Consider the following 25,470-nt stretch of genomic DNA (forward strand, 5'->3'; position numbering starts at 1 on the left):
CCAAAACAAATAAAATCCAAGCAGTAGACTCAAAGTTGTGATTTCTTAATGTTTTTAGTGTAAAATAGGTCCTAAAAGATCAAACGCCAACCATGGGTATCTGGTCATGTGAGACCGGTTCAAAGTCAAAAGTTAACACTGACCGTGATGGAGCGTGGGTCAGATACAAGGAGTTGATTGGGCCCAATCTTGGCTTACCTTCAGATTTAAAAAATGTCATGAAAAAATGTCCAGGAGAAGCTAGAGTTCAATATCCGAGGAAGAGTTGTTGTTGCCGCGGAGAGTTGAGCCAAGTCTCAGTGAAGCCATTGATGCTAGTGGGAAAAAGCTCAGAGTAGGTGAAGCTGGATTTCCAGTGAGAGGAGGTAGTCTTTTTCGATGGGGAGCTGATCACCATTGAACCATGCGAAGATTTCTATCTTTGCACTTGGACAACATTTTGGAAGTTGAAAAACTCGAGTGGGATGAAGCTGCTGGCTGTAGCTGAAGAGAGATCCACAAGGCAGGAGACCGTCATTGAGAGGTCCTGCTGACCAGTATTTGCTGCTGTGGAGAAGAACGTAGTGGGAGCTACTGCAAAGTCAGGTCAACCGGCTATGCACCTTGGGCGGATCAGCTGGTAGGTAAGTCCCCTTCTTCTGCCGGTACTTTTGGCATGTTTCGGTAAAATTTCTTTTAATTACAAGTTTTAGGGTTAGACAGGTGCAGTACTATCAACACCACTACCAAGGGTCCAGGACTTGTGGGGCACTCCTTAGGGGGGTTAGGACTCACTACAGCGGAAACCACTTACAGGGTTCAAGGACTCTGGAGCTTGTTATGTCTCTGTAGCTCACACAGGAGGCCAGCCAACTAGCCTTGGAGTCACTTTTAATTTTCTTGGGTTCAAGAAAATGGTCCGGTTCTCCTTCATGGACTAAGGTAGGTCTTCAAGCATCAAGGTAGTCCTCCGGTAGCAGCTGGGCAGTCCTCTGGTGGTCCAGGCAGTCCTTCTGAAGTTGTCCACATGTCCATGAGTGTACTGAAGATGTGTTTTGAGGGTTGAATATTTATACCTGTGCCAGCCTTTGAAATAGGGGAACACCCTGGCCTACCCCAACATTTGGTTCTGAAAAGTTTTTCCCTTCCCCTACCAAGCTTAGATAGAGGCAAATGGTTGATTGTCTTTGTAATTTAAAGGAATCTTCTGCATTTTAGAAAATTATTAGTTTGTTAAGATGTCTGAAGTAACTAATAAACACAAAGCACTTGCCAAGCACAGTGATTTAATTTCAGATGGCATCAGTAATGTTATCAATAATATAGAACATGTCATGATTTATGTAATATTTGAAGTCATAAGTAGTACATGCCAAGTGTGCAAGTTATACATGCTTCAGTTACCTATACCTAATGGATTTCAGTATATCTTTTAAGTTTAAAATGGTATGTTTTAACTAACATTTTCACCTACCTATAACGTCCCTTTAACATTTGTTTTTTTCAGAGAAATTCTATTTTTTTTTTAACATAAAGCAATTTTATTACCATACGTAAAACCAACCACACGCCGCACATGGACTTTGGCTGTGCACGGTGTGGAGTTGGCCACACAGCCTGGCCTGAGCCCATGCCTTGCATCCAACACTCCACGAGCAGCCGACCCCAAGCAGACGACCCCTCGCCATGCACAGTTTTCTCATCAATAATTTTATAGAAAATGGTGCACTGATATTATCAATGATGCCATAATGTCATGAGTGATACAATATGTGGGGTAATTAGCAGTGCATGGCAAGGGCTCGAGTTATAGTTACTTGAGATAACTCTAACTATGCTGAATTTCTACGATTTTGTGCGTGTAAAATCTGAACCTACTATAACGTCCTGTAACCTTTATTATTTTGTGAATTTCTAAGGTTTTTCTAATTCTATTTCCTAACTATAACGTCACTTAACTTTTGCTTTTTCAGTACATTTCTACCATTTTTAAATGCTAGTTCCTAACTATAACTTCCCTATAACCTTTGCTTTTTTCCGTGAATTTTGATTTTTTTCAATGTAAAGTAATATTTAACTCCCTTACGTTAATCCAACCGCTTCTACATACTGCCTTTGGCCATGTGTAGCAGGGTATTGGCTGCAGGGTCTGTGTCCAGTCCCCCGCATGCAGCCAACACTGTGCTGCACAGTGGGGGGTTGGCCGCAAGACCTGGCCTTTGGCCAGTCCCTTCGGTCAACCTCCCAAAGGCAGCCAACCTGTGGGCCCCCTCCCCAGGCTGCTTTGGCCCCTGGGTTCACATCCCCCGGGGCATGGTGCTTTTTTTAGGGGGGGCCACGGAGCCCTTGTCCCGAGGCTGATTTTGGTCACAGAACTCATGATTTTATTTACGGGGAGGGGGGCATGCAGACCCACTCTCTCGTCCGATTTCAGCCTCAGAGACCAAATCTCCAGGGGCCTGGCTTTATTCTAAAGGGGGAGGGGGCAGACAGCCCAGCTCTACGGGCTGATTTCGTCACCAGGGGCCCCATCTCCCAGGACTCAGCACATTTTGTGGGAGAGGGGGAGCACTTATTCCCTTCTCTGGGCTGATTTGGTCCTGGAGACCCCATCCATCAAGGCTCACTATTATATTTATGGGGGAGGGCGGCACACAGCCCCCCTCCCTCGACCAATTTCGGCCTGGGGACCCCGCCTCCTAGGGCCTGGCCTTATTAAAATGTGGGAGGGGTCCCATGTCCCCCCTGAAGGCCGTATTTCGGCCCGGCGACCCCATTCCCTGGGGCCCAGCCTAAAGATAATAAGGGTGAGGGGCCATGCAGCCCCTGCTCCCCCGGTTAATATCGGCCCCGGGAACTCATCCCCCAGCCCCGGGCAACAAACTGTGGCTGCCCTGGTGCCCACCCAGGTCACACACTATATTCTTGTTGGGGACCACAAAGGGGGCCCCATGGCCCCCTGCTGGCTCCCCTCATCCAGCAGGAGCTGGCTATGCTCCTGCTCACAGGGAGCAGTTAAAAATGCTGCTCCCTCCGTGTGGGAGCAATATTCAGATATTTTCTCTGCTGGCATCACTGCAGGCAGTCGGCTCCCAGCTAGTGAGAGCATTTTTAAAGCTCCCGCCATCTGGGAGCATACTTTATGTTTGCTCTCGCTTGGCTGGTGCTTTGAAATTGCTCTCACCAAGCGAGAGCAAACACAGGTTTCCTTGCCTATGCCAGTGTGGGCAGGGAAACCGTTATGTCTCTGGGGTGAGCACCCTGGGACATTGTAGGCGCTGGCCTTTGGCGATTGGGTCCCCAGGACCATTATTGGCTCCAGGAGGGGGGCCCTTAGCACCCCTCCCACTTTTAATAAGGCTGGGCCCCAGGGGATGGAGTCCTCAGGCCCGAAATCAGCCTGGGGAGGGGGCTGCACAGCCCCACTTCCCCTTTATATTTACCAGCCAGGCTCCGGGAGATGGGGTCCCTGGGGCCGAAAGCTTCAGTGTTATTGCAATTGGGTCATTGGGACTTGAGTAATTCTTAGCATTCCTTGTATCAGGTTTAATCATGGACTCTAGATAGTTTAAGCATTCAAAATCTCATGCCTACTGTGCAGTCCAGGTGCTTTAAATGTGTCTTTGACATGGTAGTGTAGGCTAAGCAACTCAGTCACCCTCTGACTAGTCCGCGATACTGCATAAAGCCCATTGTGACCAGGAAGTGGAACCACAGCATTATCTCAATCTTTATGCTGTACATCCATATTCTGATGTAGGTACAGGGACAAAGGGAGGTATACTTTAATCTGACTGAGAACTAAGCTTTTCTCTATGGGCATGAAACGTACAGAATCTTTTTCTTGGTCTGTGCCACTGCACCCAATGTGTCAATCGTCCCACTCAATCCAATGCATTACTTGTTAAGAGTACCTACCCAGTCTATCAGTCTTTTTGAATTAAGCATGCCACCAATCCGCCCATCCCGTCTGCTCTATTTATTATGTCTGTGATGCTGATCCATGATACTGTTAAGAGACTGTGCCATATTATGTACTTATGTTCGGAAGAAACTCTGTTCTGATTGTTCTCTTGATATCACTTAGTTCTGCCACCTTTGTAATTTGGGCCGTTGCTTTGATTCACACTAAGGGATTACTTACTATGGGTTGCACAGGGACTAGTGTGGCACAATGCAATTCTGCGTTGTGCACACTGTCTTTTATAATGGTCAGTCAACGCAATGTTTACGTCCCTTGGTCAGTGCTTAATTTGAGCCGGTGCTTTACGGTGCTCAACACCTGCACTTAATTGGTTTCCGGTGCTCAGCACCGGCACCTAAATTTCAACACCATACTAAGAACAGTCTACCACATGGTAGCGCTGCGCATCTAATTTGGAGAAGAGCAGAACAATGGTTGTTTATGAATATAATATATATTAAAAATTGCTAATACCTGCCTCCCCACCCATTCCTTTAGCTTTGGAGACCTGGAATAATCGGAATTGTCGCATTTACATGCGAGAGAGATGGTTAGTAGTTGCGTAGGCAACGATGACAAGGGCGATGGGTGGTGCAAGCTGCAGTGGCCTCCTGGTCAGAGCCCTGGCACTTAATATTTTACAAATTAAGCACTGCCCTTGGTGTCACTTTGCACAATGCAATCACCTGCCCAAATACTTATTAAATGATAACCTAATCGTTCACTTCTTTTGTCTTTTATTATGTGTTGGTGTCTTTGATGTTGACTCTTCTCCAGCCACTTAACTGTCGTATTAGCTCGCAAATATCACCATACACTGACAATTGAGGAAATCGGCAACCCACCACACTTTCCATGCGTTCAGCAGTGGTGTGCATAGTTGAGTGTGTTAAGTCCACTTCCACTTTATTTGAATACAACTTAGAACATCATTTCTAGCATAGCCCTGTTCGCAGAGAGGACTAAAACCCCACACCTCTGCAGCTACTCGTGAAGCGTGTGGCTAGTCACTGATCCCAGATGAGGCTACAGCACTACAAATCCACATGTGACTGGCCACTGCTTGCTGACTACAAATGTTCTTATCTGCTGCAGTTTTTTCACACAGAGGATTGTATGTGGTCAGCATAGAGAAACTATCATATGTGTCCTAATTTTTTTATCAATATAATTCAAGTTAATGCCTTTTTAAGATACTTAGCAGCCCATAAATACCACTGATACTTTAAATATTGGGTTTGCCACTCATTGCCCAGTTCTTGCTCCGTCATTGCCACAAACCTTAGTCAGCTGCCCTGCATTTACCCGCGAGCTTCCACTGCCATTTCCAGTCAGACAAATTGGCCTTCCAAAATATAATCCCGAGAACTCCTTGACAAAAGCCTCCTGGCACTTACTGCAGAAAGCCCGCTGCCCTATTTCTCAGCCAAGTTCCTGTCAGTGTTACTTGTTCTTGTGTTGATCACGTCATTGTTGAGGCATCAATTTAACTCGTGAGCAGAGCTCCATGTGCAGTGCCCAGCAGGCTTCCTGTGCATGTATCTGTGTGGATCTGTAAAGCACAAGTCTAGACACACAAGCACAAGTCTAGACACACAATAACGCATAACTGTGCATTTTCAGAACGGGCAAGGAAGCAGCCGGAAATGAGGGAGATGGGGCTTGGGTGTGGGCGAGTCCTGAATAGAAGGTAAGGGGCGCACCTTCTGCTGCGTTCTCAAACAAAGCTGAGAGGGTATGAAGAAGTTGCATACACAGAGAAGTGCATTGTGCAGGAGTATAAAGCAGGTTCGGCTTAGCTTGTGTGCCACAGCTACACATAAGCGAAAAAAGGCCTTTATGTAAGGTGAGGTTGCAACTCATGAGTGATTCAAAACAATCGGATGTTTGTGGGCAAGTTGTTCGCACACGTCCTAATGCCGTTTAGTGGCTGAACTGCAGACTTTGTAACCTGCGCAGGGCCGGCTTTAGTGCCGGTGGCGCCCTGTGTGACAATGTTTGTTGGCGCCCCCCTCCCAATGACCACCACAGATTCTCTCACCAGCTCCCATTAACAGTGACAAAGGGCCAGATGTCCGACGCTTTTTAGCGTATGCATGCTAAAAACCATGGGCCCATGTACAAACAGTATTTTGCGACTCGCACATAAATTGTGACTCGCAAAATACTGTTTTGCGACTCGTTATTAGGAAGGGGCGTTCCCTTCCTAATAGCGACTGCAAAGCTATGTACCAATGTTTTGCGACCGCAATTGCAGTCACAAAACACTCGCAAATTACCACCTACTTCAAGTGGGTGGTAATGAATTCGCAAATGGGAAGGGGTCTCCAGGGGACCCCTTCCCCTTTGCAAATGCATGCAATATTCTTTTTTAAGGGCAGGAAGTGGTCCCAGGCACCACTGCCTGCCCTTAAAAAATGAAATGAAAACATTTCTTTTATTTTTTTTTTAAATGCATCCAAGCGGGACGCATTTAAAAAAATAAAAAAAGCTGCTTTATTTGAAAGCAGTCCCAGACATGGTGGTCTTTTGAGCCCAGCAGGCTACTATCCTTGGGAGGGCCTGTCACTCCAAATGGGCTCGCAAATTGCGAGAGGCTCATTAATATTCATGAGCTTCGCAATTTGCGACCCCGTTGGGAATCGCAAACAGCGCTAAACACTCTGTTGTACATGCCAAATAGCGCCTCGCAAATGCGACGCAATTTGCAAGGCGCTATTTGGCCTGTCGTACATCTGGCCCAAAGTTTCCATAACCAATCTCTCTCAGATGCATTAAATTAGTTATATAGAGCCACTCATACCAGTGTAGGGTGTCAGAGCACTTTGCATCACACACACATTACACAGAGACAATCAATCATACATGTGGAAATTAGTGTATAGGAAATGTTACATAAGCCAATGGACTGACTAAAAGTTTAGGAGTCACATGTCATCCATACTGGTAGGCAGTAACCCTAGGCGCAGTTCGCGAAGTAGCACTTCGCGAAGCTACGCAAAGTGCAGTTCGCACTACGCGAGCTACGCGTAGCACTTCGCGAACTGCGTAGTACCTTGTTCGCACTGTGCCAGATGTCGTTTTCAATGATTGCACAGTGCGGACAAGCAAGCGGCACTGTGCAATCATTGAAAATGGCATCTTGCACAGTGCGAGCTGTAGTTTTCTGCTGCTCGAGTAGATTTATACTCGAGCGGCAGCTTTCTCAACGCGAACTGGTAGTTTCTCATCGCGAGCGGTCGCGAGCATACGCGACCACTCGCAATGAGAAACCTGACCTTCTCGCGTTGGGAATCTCGCCGGGAGGTTTATTTTCCATGCTCGCGATCGCTAACTTGATGTTGCTGATCGCGAACAAGGAAAAGGTCTCGCCGGGATGTCATTTTGCTTGCTCGCGGTCGCCAACTTGACGTTGAGGACCGCGATCAAGCAAAAAATGACCGCAGCACTACGCAACACTACGCTACGCGTGTTCGCACTGTGCTACGTGCAATTCGCGTACTGCGAAGTAGCGCGAACTTTGCGAACCATGCAAGCGTAGCGTAGTGCTTTGCCCAGGCTTAGTAGGCAGTATAGTTTAGGAGTGCTTGGTGTGGAGAAGCACAAACTCAGAGTCGAAAAAGAAACAGCATATTTGGGAGTTTACTTTAATAATAAGAATCGATTTCCAGCCAAATTAACCCTTTTTGCAACATTAATCAATGTTCTAATGTATACTTTGCAGTGTGTATGCAGTTCTATGATGAACGTTAATAGCTCACAGTTGTATATTAGGACTTTGTTATAAATTGCAAGTAACAAAAGGATGTCTCTTTTAAAAGCAGTAACCTGCTGATCTGTGTACATTATATGCCCTCTCCACTTGGTACACGTTCTTTGCAGCAGGCATATTAACCCTCTGCACTAACTTCGCATGAGTCAAAACCTCAACTATACAAAACGCCGATCTCTCTCCAGGAAGATAATTAATCACAGGAGTTATCTTGACATTTTTGTAAGGCCTTGTAATTGCTGGAGGAAAGGATCGCTGCAGCAGGTGCTTTAAAAATATAATAAACTTGCAAACACGGCGCCCCCAGGAAGCCAGCACCCGGTGCGGTGGCACCGGTCGCACCACCCTAGAGCCGGCCCTGAACCTGTGGACTCCGCTCCAAATCCTGGCCTCTCCACTTGTACCAGATGTGTTACCTCCTATAATGCATAGCAGCCCAGAGTTTGCAGTATGTCAGTACCTGCGGCGTAAAGCCAAATTAATACCCCCACTCCCCGCCACACAAAGGGTGAAGAGGGGCCCCTGAATCTTCTATATCTCATAGATATTCATTGCCCTTCGACAGAATGCTTAGGGGACCCTGAAGTGCTGCCCCCCCCCTCCTGTTCTGCTGCACACGCCTGCCTATACCCCCTTGTCAGAACGACTTCTGGAAGGTCGGCTTACATACACTTCTCAGATGTGGAAAGGAAACCGTTGTTTACAGTGCATTAATACTATATTTGCACAAGATTTAAAATGTCAAAAATGTATTTTAGTAATTCTCATTTAACTAAAATAATTCAGTTGCCCAGGACTGTGTTAATCTTACTGGTAAAGTAAGTCTCATTTGTGGTTTTAATGAAGGCTTCAAATGGATGTTCCTTAAAGCGCTATGTTTGTTGTTGCACTGTTCTTACTGGTTCAATGTCTCATTGTACGCACACAGCACCCCACGACAAGAGATTCTTTTGTGCTACACATTTTGTAACAATGTTGTTTTGTTTTCAGAACTGTCTTGTCATTTGGCTCTTCTATCCTGAAAAGACATCTGCATGCCTCAATGGGGTCTTTGCTCTAACTTCTTATTTTCCTTTTTTTGTAGAATGATCAAATCTCAGCCTCAGGAATATGGATTTATTCCACGAACATGGATATTTCCCGCGGAACATACCCAATTCCAAAACTACGCAAAAGAGTTGCGGAAGAAGCGAAGGCAAAAAACCTTTATAGTGAAGCCCGCTAATGGTGCAATGGGCCATGGGTGAGTAAGTGTGTCTGTTGCACGCACAGAGCACTGTAATAAAATGGATCCCAGAGGCTAAGATTGGGAAACCAACCGGGGTGGTGGGGGATTACACGGACCACGCACGAAAGTGCTTTAACAGCCAAAAAATAAGAAGTTAGCATTCTCCAATGGCACGCCTAAGTAACAAGAACATTAAACTAATATTCAAGACAAATTTAATTGTGGAAAAACCCAGAATGTATGTAAGACATGTGGCCAGTGTAAACAAGAATATCTGTAACCTCCAAATGCCTCACTGTTTCCATGGATGCCTGTATATTTCTGTATGATTGTATTAGAGAATGTTGCAGTGACATTTCCGGGTAGAAGTTGACAGCCAATGATTTATGAGTTCCAAATTGCAGCCAAGAAACACAAAAAATTAACGAGCACTTTCAGTTTTATTAACAGGTAAACAATATGTGATTTACCTCCTGACCTGTTTCCCCAACGCAAAAAAGGTTATTATTATTATTATTATTCATATTTGTACAGCGCATGATTGTACAGTGCATGGCTACCCAACCAAGGGTTTCCCAGAGCTACGCTACAATAAGGTACCAGAGGAACAGAGAAGTGAACTGCTGAAGATGGCAGGATTTAAAAGAGCCAGCTTTTGAGTTTTCTACAGAAAGCAGAGAACAAGTGACATGATCTCAGCTCAGCCAGGAGAGAATTTCTTAACTTTGGGCCCAAGAAAAAAAAAGGCTTGACCTTCCTGTCTGGCTTTCTTACTAGGACTTAGGAGCAACTGCAAGGTCCGATTTGCTATGCTTAGAGAACGACTGGCAGTATATGGCAGCAGCAAAGGTCTTAGATAGGAACAAGAATTCGAAAGACCTTATGCACAAAATACATTGCCTTAAATTGTATGTGACGTTCAACAGGGAGCCAGTGCAGTTTTCGGAGCAGGCAGGCAGTGCAATACAACTTGGGGGAATGGAGTAGAAGTCTTGCCACTGCGTTCTGCACTGTTTGAAGTTGTCTAAGCCAATTCTTCGTTACTCCAAGATACAAGATATTTCCGTAGTCAAGCCTTGAAATCACCATGGCCTGAATGACAGTTGATAGGGTGTCTTCCGTTTTGTGCCCAAAGATCTTTTTAAGCCATCTCAAAATGCCGAAGCAAGTGGCAGCCACTTTAGGGATCTGAAGATTCATAGAAAGACTCAAGTCCTGCCAAACACAGAGATTTTTAAAGTAGTTCTCAGTAGAGACCGGGACAGGTAAGCTACCCTTCACCTCAGGCCATAGAAGCGGGCCCCACAGATGATGAAGGTTTCCTAGCACCAGCACCTCAGTCTTGTCTCCATTCAACTTCAGAAAGTTGGAGTTCATCCTGGAGCAGACTTGAGTAGGACACTGAGTTCTTATTCTCCTGGGAAGACAGGGAGACAATGATCTGGGTATCATCGGCATAGGATAGAAGAGTGAGGCCCTGTTTTTCCACCAAGTCTGCTAGTGGCCTTATGTGCAGATCAAAAAGGAGAGGGCTGAGGGTGGAGTCCTGAGAAACGCCAGACGCTAAAGGGTGTAACTTGGACTGATGCTGATAGGAAGGTACTTGGAAAACCCGATCTTGAAGGAAGGAGCTCAGTCAAGCCAGGGCCGAGTCCTGAACCCAAATGGCCTCTAGCCTCTGCAGTAGAATGTTGTGGTTCACTGTGTCGAACGCTGCACTGAGATCTAAGAAAATTAGTGCAGCGGTGCCACTATTAACCAATTGTTGCAAATGGTCTGTTATGGTCAATAGGGCAGCTCTAAAGCTCGATTGAGAAGGGTGAAGCAGACCGTTGTGCTCGGTATACAGTGTGAGTTGCTTATTCACATGCTTTTCAAGGCCTTTAGACAAAGTAGGCAAGAGGGAAATCAGTCTGAAATTTGTCAGAATAGAAGGGTCTAGATTGGGTTTTTTAAGCAAAGGCATATCCATTGGATCAAACTTGCCGAACACCGCAGGACGGCAAGAGTCCAGAGGGAAGCCTGACTGAACAGAGGAAAGGAGGGATTTAAAATTCGGGGGATCCAGAGTCTGGAAAGCGCTGAGTGAGCAGGCCCTGATGGGCTGATACTGTAAAGATTTAAGTTATATCAAGGAGGAGACAGATGTTCAGATCTATAGAGAAGTAGTCTGGAGTAGGGAGGAAAGTGACATGAATGTCAGCAACTTTATTTGAGAAAAAAGTGACTAGCTCATCACCCTGAAACTGAGTGAGAGAGACGGCCGCAGCTATAGTTGCAGGATCCGAGAGTAATTTCACTGTTTGAAACAATGCTTTTACGCAGTTTTGAGCTGCATAGATTTTATCAGAAAAAAAGGTGGCTCTGGTTGTGTAGCATCTTTTATGGTTGTCTTTCAAAGCCTGCTTGTAATTTGCGATAGCCTCTCTACTGTAAGATTCCCACCATTTTCTCTCTGGAGATTTGCAGATCTCTTAATTTTTATGCAATGAATCATTAAACCAGGGAGCGGGGGATGTACTATCTATCCCTAACTGGGTTTAAAGAGTCCAATCTAGACCCAATACACCCATCAATGATGGAGGCATCAGAGCCCACTGAGTTTGACAAGGTCGGGCAGTTGGTCTCTAAAATCTGATTCAAAACTGCAACATTAAGCTTAGACCAATTCCTGCCTCAGGATATGTAATGGACAGCCCTTAACCGAGGCACCCCTGGGATAACAAGAGAGACAGGAACTGCAAAATGGCCAGACCAGGCTAAGGGTAGAGCCTGACCAGTGCACAAGTTCTTCTCATTAGAGACAATGGGGTTGAGCAGATGGCTAGCCTCATGTATGGAACCATTATTGGCCAACTGAAAATTCAGCGCCATGAATCCTTCAATAAGCGAGAAGACAATATTGCAGGACTTATTGTCCAGGTGAATATTTAAGTCTCAAAGAAGTGTGCAGCTAGCATACTTCACAATAAAGGGAGACAAAGCCTATATTTAACTGGGGCTCCCATTGCTCGCCAGCCCAGGGGGGCAGTGTATCGAGGCACCTGAGAGCGTAAAGTTATTAGAAAGAGTTAAGAGAAACAGCAACACTTCACAGTATGGAATAGAAAGCTTATCTATTTTACCCACATATTGTGATTTGAAAATAAGCGCAATGCCACCCTCCCCACTTATGAGCACGGTCTACTCCAAGTATGCAGTAATCAGGGGGTAGAGTGGCAACAATGTCTGAGATTGAAGCTTTGTTCAACCAAGTGTCTGTCAAAAATACCGCATCTCAAGCATGATCAAATAAAAACGTTGAACAATTCAGGGTGGTGTCTCCCTAGTGATCGGCAATTAATACTAAAGAATGTAAAGTTACATAATTGCCAGTCAACATTAATAGAATGAGAAAAGAAAACTGAGATATGGATTTGTGGTGAAAGACCAAGTCACAGAAAGAACATTTGTAACACACCTTATCAGGGATCAAGGTTTAAAATCAGGACCCTGAATTATTGGGGCGAAGAGCAAGGAGCTGTGATGTGGAGTAGGAAATCCTGCCTGGGTGCAATTGACTAGCATTCCAGGCCCTTAGTCCCATTCGGGGGCAGACGAGCTTTCCTTCGGCGTGTCCGCGCCATGGCTGAGACTAAATAGGCAGGCTTGGTGTGATGATGAGGCATATAAAAACAATGGAGCGTTAGCTGTCCTAAATGGTGGCAAAATGAAAAAGCTGCAGTGAACTATTGCTTCCTTGCACACAACCGGGAAGTCGCCACAAGACAGTACAATGTTTTTTAAAAAGATATTATCGCAACAGTCAGCGGTTTAAAACACATTTGTAAAACTGGTAAAGGAGTAAAAACAAGGCACCTAGATACCGTAAGAGTAGTGGTCTTGTCCTCTCCAAGGCCGCAACTAAATAGGCAGGCTGGACACAATGACGAGGCAGAAAAAAACACTGGAGTGCTAACCGCTCTAGATTGTGGCATAATGAAATGGCCGCGTGAACTATCGATTCCCCACACACAACAGTGAAGTCCACACAAGAGTACAACAGTTTTTTAAAAGATTGCAGCAACAGTCAGCGGTTCTTTAAAATTGTAAAACTAGTTAAAAGGGAAAAAACAAGGCCCTCCGTACCGTAAGAGTACCTTTATGTGACAGGATTTGCTGGAATAATCAAGACCCATGTGCAATTTGAGAAAGCTTTGTGTGCTTCACAAGAGCACGCCAAGGTTGGCGTGTGACTACCTCCTTAACGTGGAAATAAAAAGATTTGAGTACTCCAGAAGAGGCATTCTTTTCCCTGTGTACAGAAGATCAATATGTTGCAATCATGCCACTCTTGATGGAAGTGGCCCACTACAGGCATCAATTCAATTACTATACCAGAAAGGCTATCTAAATAGCCCGGCCCCATCTTTTCTTTGCCATATAAAAGAACGTGAGGAGGTGCCTTATTTATTTACAACACATGCGACAAATACATAACAATTAGACTGACTACCCATATTGTCTCTCCAGTATTTATGATTTAAATTGTGTAGTCCTGGGGAAGTTTGTTCTTTATTCTTGAATACCACCCAAACGTACGTCGACTGTATGTTGCAAAACCCCAGCTTGCAACAAAAAAATATCCCTGAATTCAATCTAAGATGTATGTAAGACTAGGTTGGGGAATGCATTTGATAATTGTAGTGTGAATGTGTCTGTGTGAGGTTAGAAGTAGAGAGGGAGTGTATATATGGTGCAATATATGGTAAAACTTGGTGATGAAAAATGTGTGAGTTTTATTGTACAATACACTGTGTTTTTGTTATGTGTGTGTAAATATATATATATATATGTATATATATATTTCATCTACTGGCGGTCGCCAGTAGATAGTTATAGTTAGGACCATGTTTCCATAGGAAATCTGAAAATTCTATTTTGAATAACTTTGGCGCCGGTTAACGAATCTTCACGAAATTTTTAAAACTAATGGGGCGCTCCGCCCAGCTCCTACCCTGAAAGTCTCGGGGGGATTCATAAAGCGGGGGCCGAGAAAAAAGGGGGGTCCCAAAACGCGTTTTCCCCATGCATTTTTCCATAGGACCTTTAGTCGAAGGTACAGCCCGAACGGCTGAACAGAATTACTTGAAATTTGGCAAAGAGGTAGTCCTCAGGTCAGGGAAGTGCTTTTTGCATATATGGAGTCAATCTGTTCAGTAGTTCCTGAGAAAATTGAGTTAAAAGCACAAAAATATCTATAGCCGCGCACAGTGCGCGCACCCACCCTAACGTGCGCAAGCGTAATTCTGATTGGTGGTTAAATGTCAGCCAACGTTCGAATCGGTCGAAATCAGGAAGTGTCGGCCGCGATTTTGTTTGTTTTGAGTGCGAGAGTGAAAAAGGAAGGTGGCGAACGAGAAAAGGGGGCAGGGTAGAGAGTTCCTGACCCCGTAGCCTTTGTCAGGGGGTCCCTGAAGGACCCCGAAGGCAGAAAAAAACATTTTATTTTTTTTTCAAAAAATCGCGGGGTGCGCGCACGGTGCGCGCACGGTGAAAAACCATTAAAAAAAATAAAAAAAATTGTAAAATAAATAAATAAAAAATGTAATAATAAATACATAAATTAGCATTTAAAAAACCGTACAAATTCACTGAAAAAACCATAGGTTTCACACACGTTATAGTTAGGAATTAGCATTTAAAAAACCTTGCAAATTCACTTAAAAAACCATAGGTTTCACACATGTTATAGTTAGGTGGACATTTCACTTGTAAAAAACCAATGAAATTCCCCCTTTATAGTTAGTTGAGATAACTATAACTCGCGCGACCGCCACTCTATCACAAGGATGATGTCATCAGTGATGTCATGAGTGATGCCACTGACCATGTCATGAGTGATGTAATATGTGACGTCATGAGCAGAGGATTGTAGGCGCGCGAGTTATAGTTATCCCAACTAACTATAACGGGGGAATTTCATTGGTTTTTTACGAGTGAAATGTCCACCTAACTATAACATGTATGAAACCTATGGTTTTTTAACTGAATATATATATATATATATATATATATATATATAGAAACAAAGTCCTGAACTCCCCAGTAAGACAAAGGGAGCTGCAAACAGGTAAGGACCTCTTCACCACGCACAATGCTGACGTCCAAAAGTAAAGACAGCAAACGATTCCAAATTTTTCAATTCTGACGTTTTATTTCATTGTCAGACAAGTGTCCGCCTCAGACGCGTTTCGATCGCCTCCGCGATCTTGATCACCTGACGCGCTGGTACCGGACCATCCAATTTAAAATAAGATTCACCCAATCACAATGCTCAGTGTTAATAGACATAACTGAAATACTGCAACTTAGAGTGTGTTTACTCAAAGAGATGCCGAAAATCAGTCGGAAACAAAAGTAACCGGGTTGATGGAACAAATTGATACATTAAATGCAACAAAACAATTCATAGCAAATGAAATACACGGCTAGTGCCCCTGAATGCTAGAATGCTAATTCTCAAATCCTAACCACGGCTCGCATGTTTTGGAAAGAAACGACAACAATACTTCATTTTTTGTCCACAAATAACACACTCTCAATGAATAAAGTTAAAGGGAAAAAAAATAAAAGTTAAAAAGCATAAATAGGGATGAAAAAAATTAATAAATACAAGAAAGGAAGAAAAACAAAGAAACTAGAGCAGGAAGCATTAGAGTGAATACTCATACTGTAAAAGACTGCCAGTCACAGAAAAACCGCTAAATTGAAGTTGTAAGTGCTGTTGGAATAACCACATTCAGAGTAAAGATAAACAACCCCAAAAGAAACATATTTTACAGAAAGTTATGCAAATCCTCACTCGTGTTCATCCCATTCGGCATCTTGGTATCTAATAATAGGATGAAGGAGGATTCTAGCTGGCGTAATTGTTTCTCTCTGTTGCCCCCCCGAATTGAAGGTGGTACCGCCCCAATCACAAAGTAAGTCAGGTCACTGACCTTATTGGCATGAATGGCTTTAAAATGTCGTGCAACGGGATATGTGGGGTCCGAGTTTACAATCGCACGAAGATGTTGTAAGATGCGGTTGAAAACCGGTAGTTTAGTACTCCCCACATACCTTAAGTGACAGGTACACTCTAACACGTAAACCACAAAATCAGTGCGACACGTGAAATGTTGTTTTATTTGTACCGGAACATTGCTAAATGCAGTGCAATATTCAGAAACATTAATTCCGAATTTGCACGCACGGCATGAAGCACATTTGAAAAAGCCAAAGCGTGTTAGCCACGTGTTCTTTTCCGTGACTTCAGGATTGGATTTAACCAACGCATCCCTCATTGAGGGAGCTCTCCTGAAAGTGATGTCGGGTAGATTTGGCAGTAGAAATTTCAGAGTCATATCGGTTAAAACAATAGGCCAGTGTTTGTAAATAATATGTCGCAGGCTTTTGTGCTGTTTACAAAACGTGGTAATGAGTCTGATGGGTTGAATGACCTCCGTGTCCACCTCCGAACTTGGACAAATAATTTGAGGCTTTCCGGCACTAAGACAGATTTCCCGAGAGCAAAGATTATCTTTGTCAAGGGCTTTTTTAAGATTGTCTGGTTTGTACCCACGGGCAAGGAACCGATTGGTGGCCTCCTGTTGGCATTGTTCTAAATCACATTGACGGCTACAGATGCGACGTAGACGGAGATACTCCCCGTAGGGAATGCTACGTATGAGATGTGGTGGGTGTGCACTGCTGGCATGTAAGATGGAGTTGCCAGCAGTGGATTTCCTATGCAGTTTGGTTTCTATGTGTTGGTCCATAATGAACACTTCCACATCTAGGAACTCCACTCTCTCAGTGCTAATAGTAGCCGTAAATTGTAAATTCATTGAGTTGTTGTTAATAGAAGCCACAAATGAGGAGGCCTCCTCTTTGGAACCTTCCCAAATATATATATATATAAATATATATATATATATATATATCAAAGTCCACATTTGTCCACAAACGGAGCGCACTCCACACCGAGTAACCTAAGTTTATCACGATGGCAGGAAGGTTGGCATGTACTGTTGCAATAAATTGGTGCCTAACGCGTTTCAAGCTCAATAGCTCTTGTTCACAGGCAAGCGGCAACATAATCAAGAGTGCAGGCTGCTGCTATGTGTTGGTCCATAATGAACACTTCCACATCTAGGAACTCCACTCTCTCAGTGCTAATAGTAGCCGTAAATTGTAAATTCATTGAGTTGTTGTTAATAGAAGCCACAAATGAGGAGGCCTCCTCTTTGGAACCTTCCCAAATATATATATATATATATATATATATATATATATATATATATATATATATATATATATATATATATATATATATATATATATATATATATATATTACAGCTCCAGAAGTGCCCAAAGGGTGAGGAGCACTCAAACCATGACAGCTCAAAAGCCTTTATTGAGTACAAGCAGACTCTCACAAGCCAATTCCTTTCACAGTTCAACTGCCCAATAGCCTTGGGCTTGAATACTTACCATCAGGATTGCTGGCACACCCATCCAGGGTTTTAAATTAATGTGGACACTACAAGACCCACAATGGTCATTGGGGCGGCTTTGAATAAGTGGGCGGTGCCCAAGACGCGCATATAACTGTCACTGCCTCTGAAGATGGAGTATCGCTCTGAAACACGTCAGGCTATTGGACAGTTGAACTGTGAAAGGAATTGGCTTGTGAGAGGCTGCTTGTACTCAATAAAGGCTTTTGGGCTGTCACTTTTTGAGTGCTACTCACCCTATGGGCACTTCTGGAGCTGTAATATATATATATATATATATATATATATATATATATATATATATATATATATATATATATATATATATAGAGAGAGAGAGAGATAGATAGATAGATAGATAGATAGATTCTTTTTTTATAACATTGTAAATTATCTATTGATATCTGTCTGAATAAAACAAATTTGTTTGGAAAATAAGTTATGAAAAATCTGATTATAAATTACAATAAAAATATACTAATTCTATAAAAACTCTACTGTATATGGCATTAGTTGGTGGTCGAGACGTCAGTCACTTAGAGCCAGTTTTGAAGATATACAGGTCAAGTGGGAATTTCTATATACTCGTCATATGCAATTTGTCCTGACTCTGAATGCATGCTCATTTCCGGTTTTGCCACAGGACTCACAATGAGTCTGATAGATAGTGCTCTGACAGCTGCAGTACACTGAACTGACCCCAAAATCCCCAAAACAGGCATCTGAAATTTCGGCGCTCAACGTGGAAGAAAATCATTTATCACTTAATAATGTAGTGTCCTGCTGAAAACATCACAAGGCAGCCCCTCTCTCTGGGCTGCACATACACTCACGCCACACCCTACCATCACCGGCATCACCAGACAGGTGACTCTGTTAATAAAAATGGCCGTATGCATGTGCCCGATGACAGTTATGCACACATACTACTGGTTTCCATGTTGTTTTTTACTAAGCATGTAGGCCTAGGTCCCACAACAGAACATTGACGATGTAGCAGCCTTTATCCAGCCTGCCACAACATGCCAACCATGAGGTTGATTACATCACTCTGTGAAGGGTAAAGGTTATAATCTCTGTTCTGGCCCTCGGGTGGAGGATGCTACCACAAGCATTGCAGCCCTTCCAGTGATAAAGGTGCTGTGTGGGGAATGCTGCAGGAAGCACTCGAGGCCGCGAAACACAGGGTAGTGAATGGCGTTGCTTGATTGCTGGCAGAGCTCTTCTAAGGATGACATGGCAGCAGTTGCTGGGGCTGCTGAGAAAAACTATCCAGCTCTTCAGCCCTGCATGGAGAAAGTTAATGCTGTGGATAAAACTGAGCGGTAAAGCGATGTTGGCTTAGGGGATCAAGCAGCAAGTGTGTCCTCCAGCGAGGTGCCGCAGGGTAGGAAAACCAAGCTGCAATGGCTGCTCTCCGGGAAGGAGGGCGCTGGTCCTCCCATACAGTCAATGAGTAAGAAACAGAGTGCCAGCTGCTGAAAGAACTGCACCCTATGTATGGTCAGCAGTGAGGAGAGCCAGCATGTCAGCCCAGCTGTGCTGCTTAGCAAAACGGAGGTTATAAAGTGCATTGCAGAATAGAAAATAAAGATTGTTCCTGTTTTGCCACCAGAGGGTGCCAAATTACAGGGATTTTAATGCATGGCTCCGTAGATGCAATCCCAGCTGGTGGGAGCTCTTGCCTAGGAATTAGGTGATCCTGAGCCACTTTTTAGTCATTGGTTAGACAGAAGACAAAGGGAAGGAAATTAAAGAGGACAACTGGCTGGAAGGGCCCAGAGGCACTCAGCAGTTGTGGGGGGCAGGGGGGAGGAGGGAGAGGGGCAGGTTGTCAACTATGTTCACTGCACCATTCTGTACCCACTCCAGAAGCACTCACCTCAGCTCTTCATGGACATACCTGTGCTGTTGGCACCTGATGAATCACAGGCTGACCGTTTTGCTGTTGCTTCGAGGTGAGAGGTGGAACTGCACAATCTGAACAAAGGCAGCAGCAGAAAGGGTTGCTGATGTGCGTGCTCGGCCCAACACAGGCATTGACCTGTTCATTTACATCGCTGGTGCTTTTGAGTGGCACTGGCGTAACGAAAGCTGAGGGGGCCCCCCTGCAAGGTACACGGAGGGGCCCCCATTCTGGATTTAATCCGGAGCTCTAAGGCGCGAGCACTGGGCGGAGGGGGCCCCCTGCAGCTTGGGGGACCCCCGCACTGCGGGGAATGCGGGGGCCTGTGTTACACCCCTGTTGAGTGGGGAAAGGGCAGCTCAATATCTGCCATTGAGCTGCACCGTGTCCAGTTTACCCAACACTCCTCTGTTCTGGGGGGAAAGATCCTCACTACTGTTCAGGCCCCATCTCCTTACAGCAAGGAAGAAGGCCATCAGGATGCTGACAGGCAGTATGCTGCATACAAGAGGCTGAAACTGATGGGCGGGACAGAGAGGACCCTGTGCTGCGGTGTAGGCAGGGTGCTGCCAGAAGCCGCACAGGCACTATATGAGCGTATGGCAAGGATGGCATCCCGTTGATTAGCCCCAGCACTGACAAACCTCCACAATACCCAGACATGAAAGTGCCTGAAGCCCGTTATCCTCTGAGAGATCAATAGAGAGTGTGGTGGAGCCTGGGTGTTCAAAGACAAGAGCACACTGCACCTGAAGCATGGCCCAGTCATGAAGGCGCTACTGTCTGTACCGTCAAGGCCTATAGTGCCACCTGCACTAACTATGATTGACGACTACAAAGTCTCAAAGTGCAAACACTGTGCCATCAAGAGAAGGTGAGCCAAAAGCAAGGCTCCCCTATTCATGGAGTGGGAGGTCCGAGAAGGTCCCTGATGAGAGAAAATACAATAGGTGGCCTGACACTACACCAAAGCAGAGAAGAAGAGCAATGGGGTGGATCAGTGACTGCCCGGATCACTACAACTCCTGAGCCAAGTACCCCAAGACCCATTGACCTGACTACAGAGACAGTCAAACACGGAGAGGCGCTGTTGGCCGGTCCTAAAGACCGTGCATTCTGCTGTAACCAGAAGAAGGAAAAGAGACTCACCAGAGTAATCAAGAAGAAGGTGCATGACAGAGCACAGAGATGAAGGAAAGGAGAGGAGTGTGACCATCCTGTTCAAACTGGGAAACCTGATGACCAACCAAGCTTGGAAGAAGAGAAAATCTGATCCGACCAAGCCTGGAAGTTTCCTTTGGAGCCAATGACTGTGAACGCATTTAACGTCAAGCAAGCAGTGATTATCTGGTGACAGCCCAGCGGGAGAACCAAGAGTAAGCATACATGCGCTAATCGAGTTTGCGCCCCAAAACGTCTCATTGGAAATGTTTATACACAGTCACCTGTGGCCTAGCAAACAATGGCATACACACCAAGAGATACAGTTGTTGTGCACAAGCAGAAGACATAGAGCAGAGCAACTCAGAGTTGTATGCTAATGAAGGCCATCTGGTCACCTTCACTCTAACACTCCAACCATCCACGAAGCAAGGAGCAATTTCTGTAACTAAGAAGGCAAGTCATTGACACTTGTCTTACAGGGTCACCCTCCTGGCAACACCATGTTTCCAGTGACTGTTAAGTACATCACAGCTACTATCTGTGGAGCATTTTACAATTGGAAAGGAGTCTGGCAACATTGAAACACCAAAAGCCACAAAGTGCCCATGACATTCTGAAGGACCACTTAACCAGCGTCTACACACGCCAACACAGATACTGGAGCAGTCTCCTTGATGCTATGTTAGTGTCATTAAAGTATTTACTTTTAACAATTGAAGATATACTTTCATGGAATGCGGATACGCTATAATTAGATACACATCACTTCTACTACATATCAGCCCTGTAGAAGTCGAGGCATAATTTGCTATTTGATTAAACACATATTGGCTTACAATATAAACTGTACTATTGCTGTTTCAAGTGGATGTACAGGTGACAACTTAAGACATACCATTGTTCATTCAATTGTATGTGTAAAAACTTTCTCTTCAGCTTAATTTGAGGGAGCTGGATTAAAGTGCATAAATGATATACAACCCTTGGAATAGATAGTACTCTGTTTTGAACTTTGAGTGCGCAGAATATTATTTATTGTGATTGAGCCCCCATTTGGAGGCACGTATATGGGTTTTTTTGGTGGCTGAGCCTATTTTCTAGAGCACCTATGATCCATGATCCCGATGTCTATACCCTTTCCTTTATATATTGATGAGGGCCCTGATCTTTGGCCTGTCTACCATTTCTTCTGTTGACTACAATCGGAGAGGAGTCTGACAACATTGAAACACCAAAATCCACGAAGTGCCCATAATATTTTGAAGGACCACTTAACCTGCGACTATTTACTCATGCCATCTGCAATCCGGGTCCTGTTGTCTGTAGCACACCGTGCAGCCCCAGCACAGACTGCACGCACTCCCATGGTGACACATCTAAGAGACCTCCGCAAGCGAGAGATGTTCTTGAAAATGCTCTGCCGATTGATGCCAGGAGGTGGGAGGGCCTCTGCGAGGAAGAAGTCAGAAAGTTGTTCATGAATTTCCAAGTCCCTAAAAGACTTACCACAAAAGATCTGCAACAGACTCTAACAATGCTCCTAATGTACTCGTTTTGAAAGTTCAACATTAGCCACAAACTATCCTGAGCATCAGCAGGGTGGACCAAATATGTTCTCTGTGGACATGACTCCAGCAGGTGCTCTGTCTCGAGTTTCCAGACTTCACTGTTTGTGCCCTGACTCAGTCAGGTTAAATTATGAATGTTATTGTCTGTACTAAATTGTGTTACTGGATGAGGCGGATGAAACCCTACTCAAGCAGCAGCCACAATCCTTGTCAGGGTGAGGCAAAAGCAAACCCAAAGTACTCAACACTTTTGTAGCTTGGCACAGAACAGTCAGGCTTAACTTAGAGGCAATGTGTCAAGTATTAATGCAGCACTTCAAACAGTAATAATGTGGAATAACAAAACAAGTATAATCCCACAGCAAGTTAGAAACATAGGGGCACATGCATCATTGTTTTTTGCGGTCGCAAAGCGGCAGATTCGCAGAATATGCCCCTTTGCGATCGCAATTTTTGCATTAGGGATGCATCATCCCAAATGCAAAAATAGCTATTTAAGTAATCGCAAAATTTGAGATTACTTAAATTGCGATTGCATATAGGGAATCGCAAATTGCGATTTCCTAAATGCAATGCAACAAAAAATAAATTAATGCGATTTCAATTTTAAGAAACGCAAATTACCATCAACTTAAAGTTGATAGTAATTTGCGAAAACTTTGATAAATGCACAAAAGTGAATTTTTCAAAGTTCTATGTTCCACACAAACATGCCCTTGGGGCATGTGTGTGTGCAACATGTTTTCTATTTGCACTTTCAGGGGTGAATCAGGGTGTCCTTTTGGCACCCTTGCACCCTTGAAATTGCATGCGCAATTTGCGAGTACCTATTTGGTATCGCAAGTTGCGCATGCAATTCCCATTGATTCTTTTAGGCCCATAGGAATGAATGGGAAGCCATTCCTTATTTGCGATTCTCAATTTGTGAGTGGCTAATAAGGAATGTGTAGGAATCGCAAATTTGTTTGCGATTCTTACATGCATAGCATTTTACGACTCCCAAATAGCGAATGAGTAAAATTGGATTTTTGGTAATCGCAAAATGCAGGCTTGATGCATGTGACCCATAGAGCATACTTTAATAAATAAGTCAAGACCAAAACAAACACACTCCAATCAGTAGAACCCGAGATACGCAGTTTTAAATCTTTAGGTGAAAATAGCGCCAAAAAGCCCCAAAGCCACTCACAGCTATCTGTTCGTACGAAACCAGGAGAAAGTCACAAGTTCAGGCTGACCATGAAGGGGTGTGGGTCATATACAGGGACCAGGTTAGTCCACATGGAGAGTTACCTTTTCAGTCCAGCGCATAGCTCAGGATTATACTACAAAGAGTCCTGTTCGCAGTGGAGCAGGCAGCAAGGAACAGGGAAGCGTCACGGATGGTAATCGATTTAGCGAGTAGAGCAGGCCTGGTGTCATGGATGGTCATCACTGTAGCATGAAGATCCTGTTGTCATCGCAAGCAGTTGGGTCGCAGCTTCGCGTTGTCGCTCCCCACAAGCGGTCAATGCTGTAGCGCAAAGAATTGAGTTGACAAAACTAGGCGGGCAGTGCAAGCGACAAGGCTTTGGAGCCAATAGGCTGCTAGCGGTCGCGAAGAGATCAAAAATCTCAATTCAGCTCCACTGAGAGGGACCATTTGGGGGTCAGGGGCTGGCTTAAGCCAGATCTGGATGCTGATTCAGGTGGTTGGGAGCCTTTATTGTCTCCGTGGCTCTGAACAGCAGACCAGCAAACTAGCCCTTGGAATCACTCTGGGAGTCCTAGGTTCAGGTGCAGGTCCAATCTTTCCGTCTCAGGCAGGAGGACAGCAGGGCATCAATCAAGCAAGGCAGCAGACCAGCAAGGCAGTAGTCCAACAGGGCAGCTGTCCAGCAGAAGGGCAGTCCTTTCAGCAGCACAGCAGTCTTTTTTCCTGACAGGGTCGCCACAGACCCAGAAGTGCACTGAAGAGTTAGTGTCTGAAGTCCTATACTATACCTTTTGAAGTGGGTGAAGCTTCTAGAGGTTTCCCTTTGAACTGCACAGGTTTCCTGGCTCCAGCCTAAGTACAGAGGGTATACAGCCCTTTGTGTGGAGTCAGGACACAGCCTATTCAAGTTTAAGTAGGTTTGTGCCCAGCTAAGCCCTACCATAGGGCCAGTAATGGCCTATCCAGGCACAGCTAATTTCTCTATTGTTTGTGACTGTGTAGAAGAAATACACAAAGCCCAACTGTCAGCTGCACTCAGACATGCGAACCAGTGACCAGCTGTAGGCACTAAATGGCTAAGGCAGGAAAATGCCAAGTTTCTAAAATTGCAAAAGGAACAAATTATGGACGAAATGCTGAACAATGCAAACATTTACCCCGTCACAAAGATCTGTGTTTAATCAATTGTTCTTTTACTCACGACGCCACCCCAGTTTGGACCCAGCCATATGCCTGGCCTTGCAGTTTGGGCTGGACAGTTCTCATGGGGAACAGGGTCAAGACTGATTTGCATTTGGCTGGGTCCAAACTGGAGTGGCATAAGGAGCAGAAAAACGATGGATTGAGGCCCAGATTTCTGTACTGGGGTGAATGTATGACATTGTTAAGCATTCTGTCCATCTATTGTTCTTTTTGAATTTGTCACCCCGAGTGTGACGGGTATGCCCAGACGTGGGTCCTGTGCTCTCCATGCCACTGGAGTCAAGCTAGCCTGGCAGATGAGGGGTGATATCACGAAACCGGTCCTAGGATGCTTGTTTCCAGTCCAGGGAGGACCTGGCCTTGCACTTCGGGCTGGACTGTTCTGAACTGGAGTGGCATAGGGAGCAGAAAAACAATAGACTGAGGCCCAGATCTCTGTACTGGGGTGAATGAATGGCATTGTTAAGCATTCTGTCCATCAATTGTTCTTTTTGCAACTTTATAAAAGTGGCATTTTCAAAATTGTAAGTTAAAATCTGATTTTACCATAAGCTGGGGTTTCTCATTGCAATTAAAAAAACACCAAATCTTACCTGGTTTGCCTATTCCCATTTGGAAGCTACAGCTTATTAAATGTAAGTAGGAAACTTCAATATTATCCTATGGAAGAGGTAGGCCTTGCAGGAGTGGAAATCTAATTTAAGAGATTTTCACTACTAGGACATGTAAATCTAAAAATTACCCGTGCAACATTTTAAATGCACTGCACCCTGCCCTCTGGGCGGTCCAGGACCTACCCTAGTGGTGACTTACATGTATTAACAAGCATTTGCAATGCTATAGGTCTCGCATTTACGAGAGTTTCATAAATGCATCACCTATTGCATTGGAAATGCTTGTTTGTAAAAACGCCTGTGCATCGCTTTAACTTTAACTTTAATGTCAGCCG

The 25,470-nt window shown here is 44.6% G+C and overlaps 1 protein-coding gene across 1 annotated transcript in view; it reads left to right on the plus strand.

Annotated features, from left to right (window-relative positions):
* The window catches only part of TTLL7 (tubulin tyrosine ligase like 7), a 925,222-nt gene that overhangs the window by 276,287 nt on the left and 623,465 nt on the right, over positions 1-25,470 (plus strand). The window contains exon 8 of the mRNA XM_085600119.1: positions 8,800-8,958. Coding sequence (XP_085456245.1) covers positions 8,800-8,958 — 159 coding nt within the window. The remainder of the gene's footprint in view (positions 1-8,799; positions 8,959-25,470) is intronic.

Source organism: Triturus cristatus, chromosome 4_2, assembly GCF_964204655.1.
Source record: "Triturus cristatus chromosome 4_2, aTriCri1.1, whole genome shotgun sequence".
Classification (NCBI taxonomy): domain Eukaryota; kingdom Metazoa; phylum Chordata; class Amphibia; order Caudata; family Salamandridae; genus Triturus; species Triturus cristatus.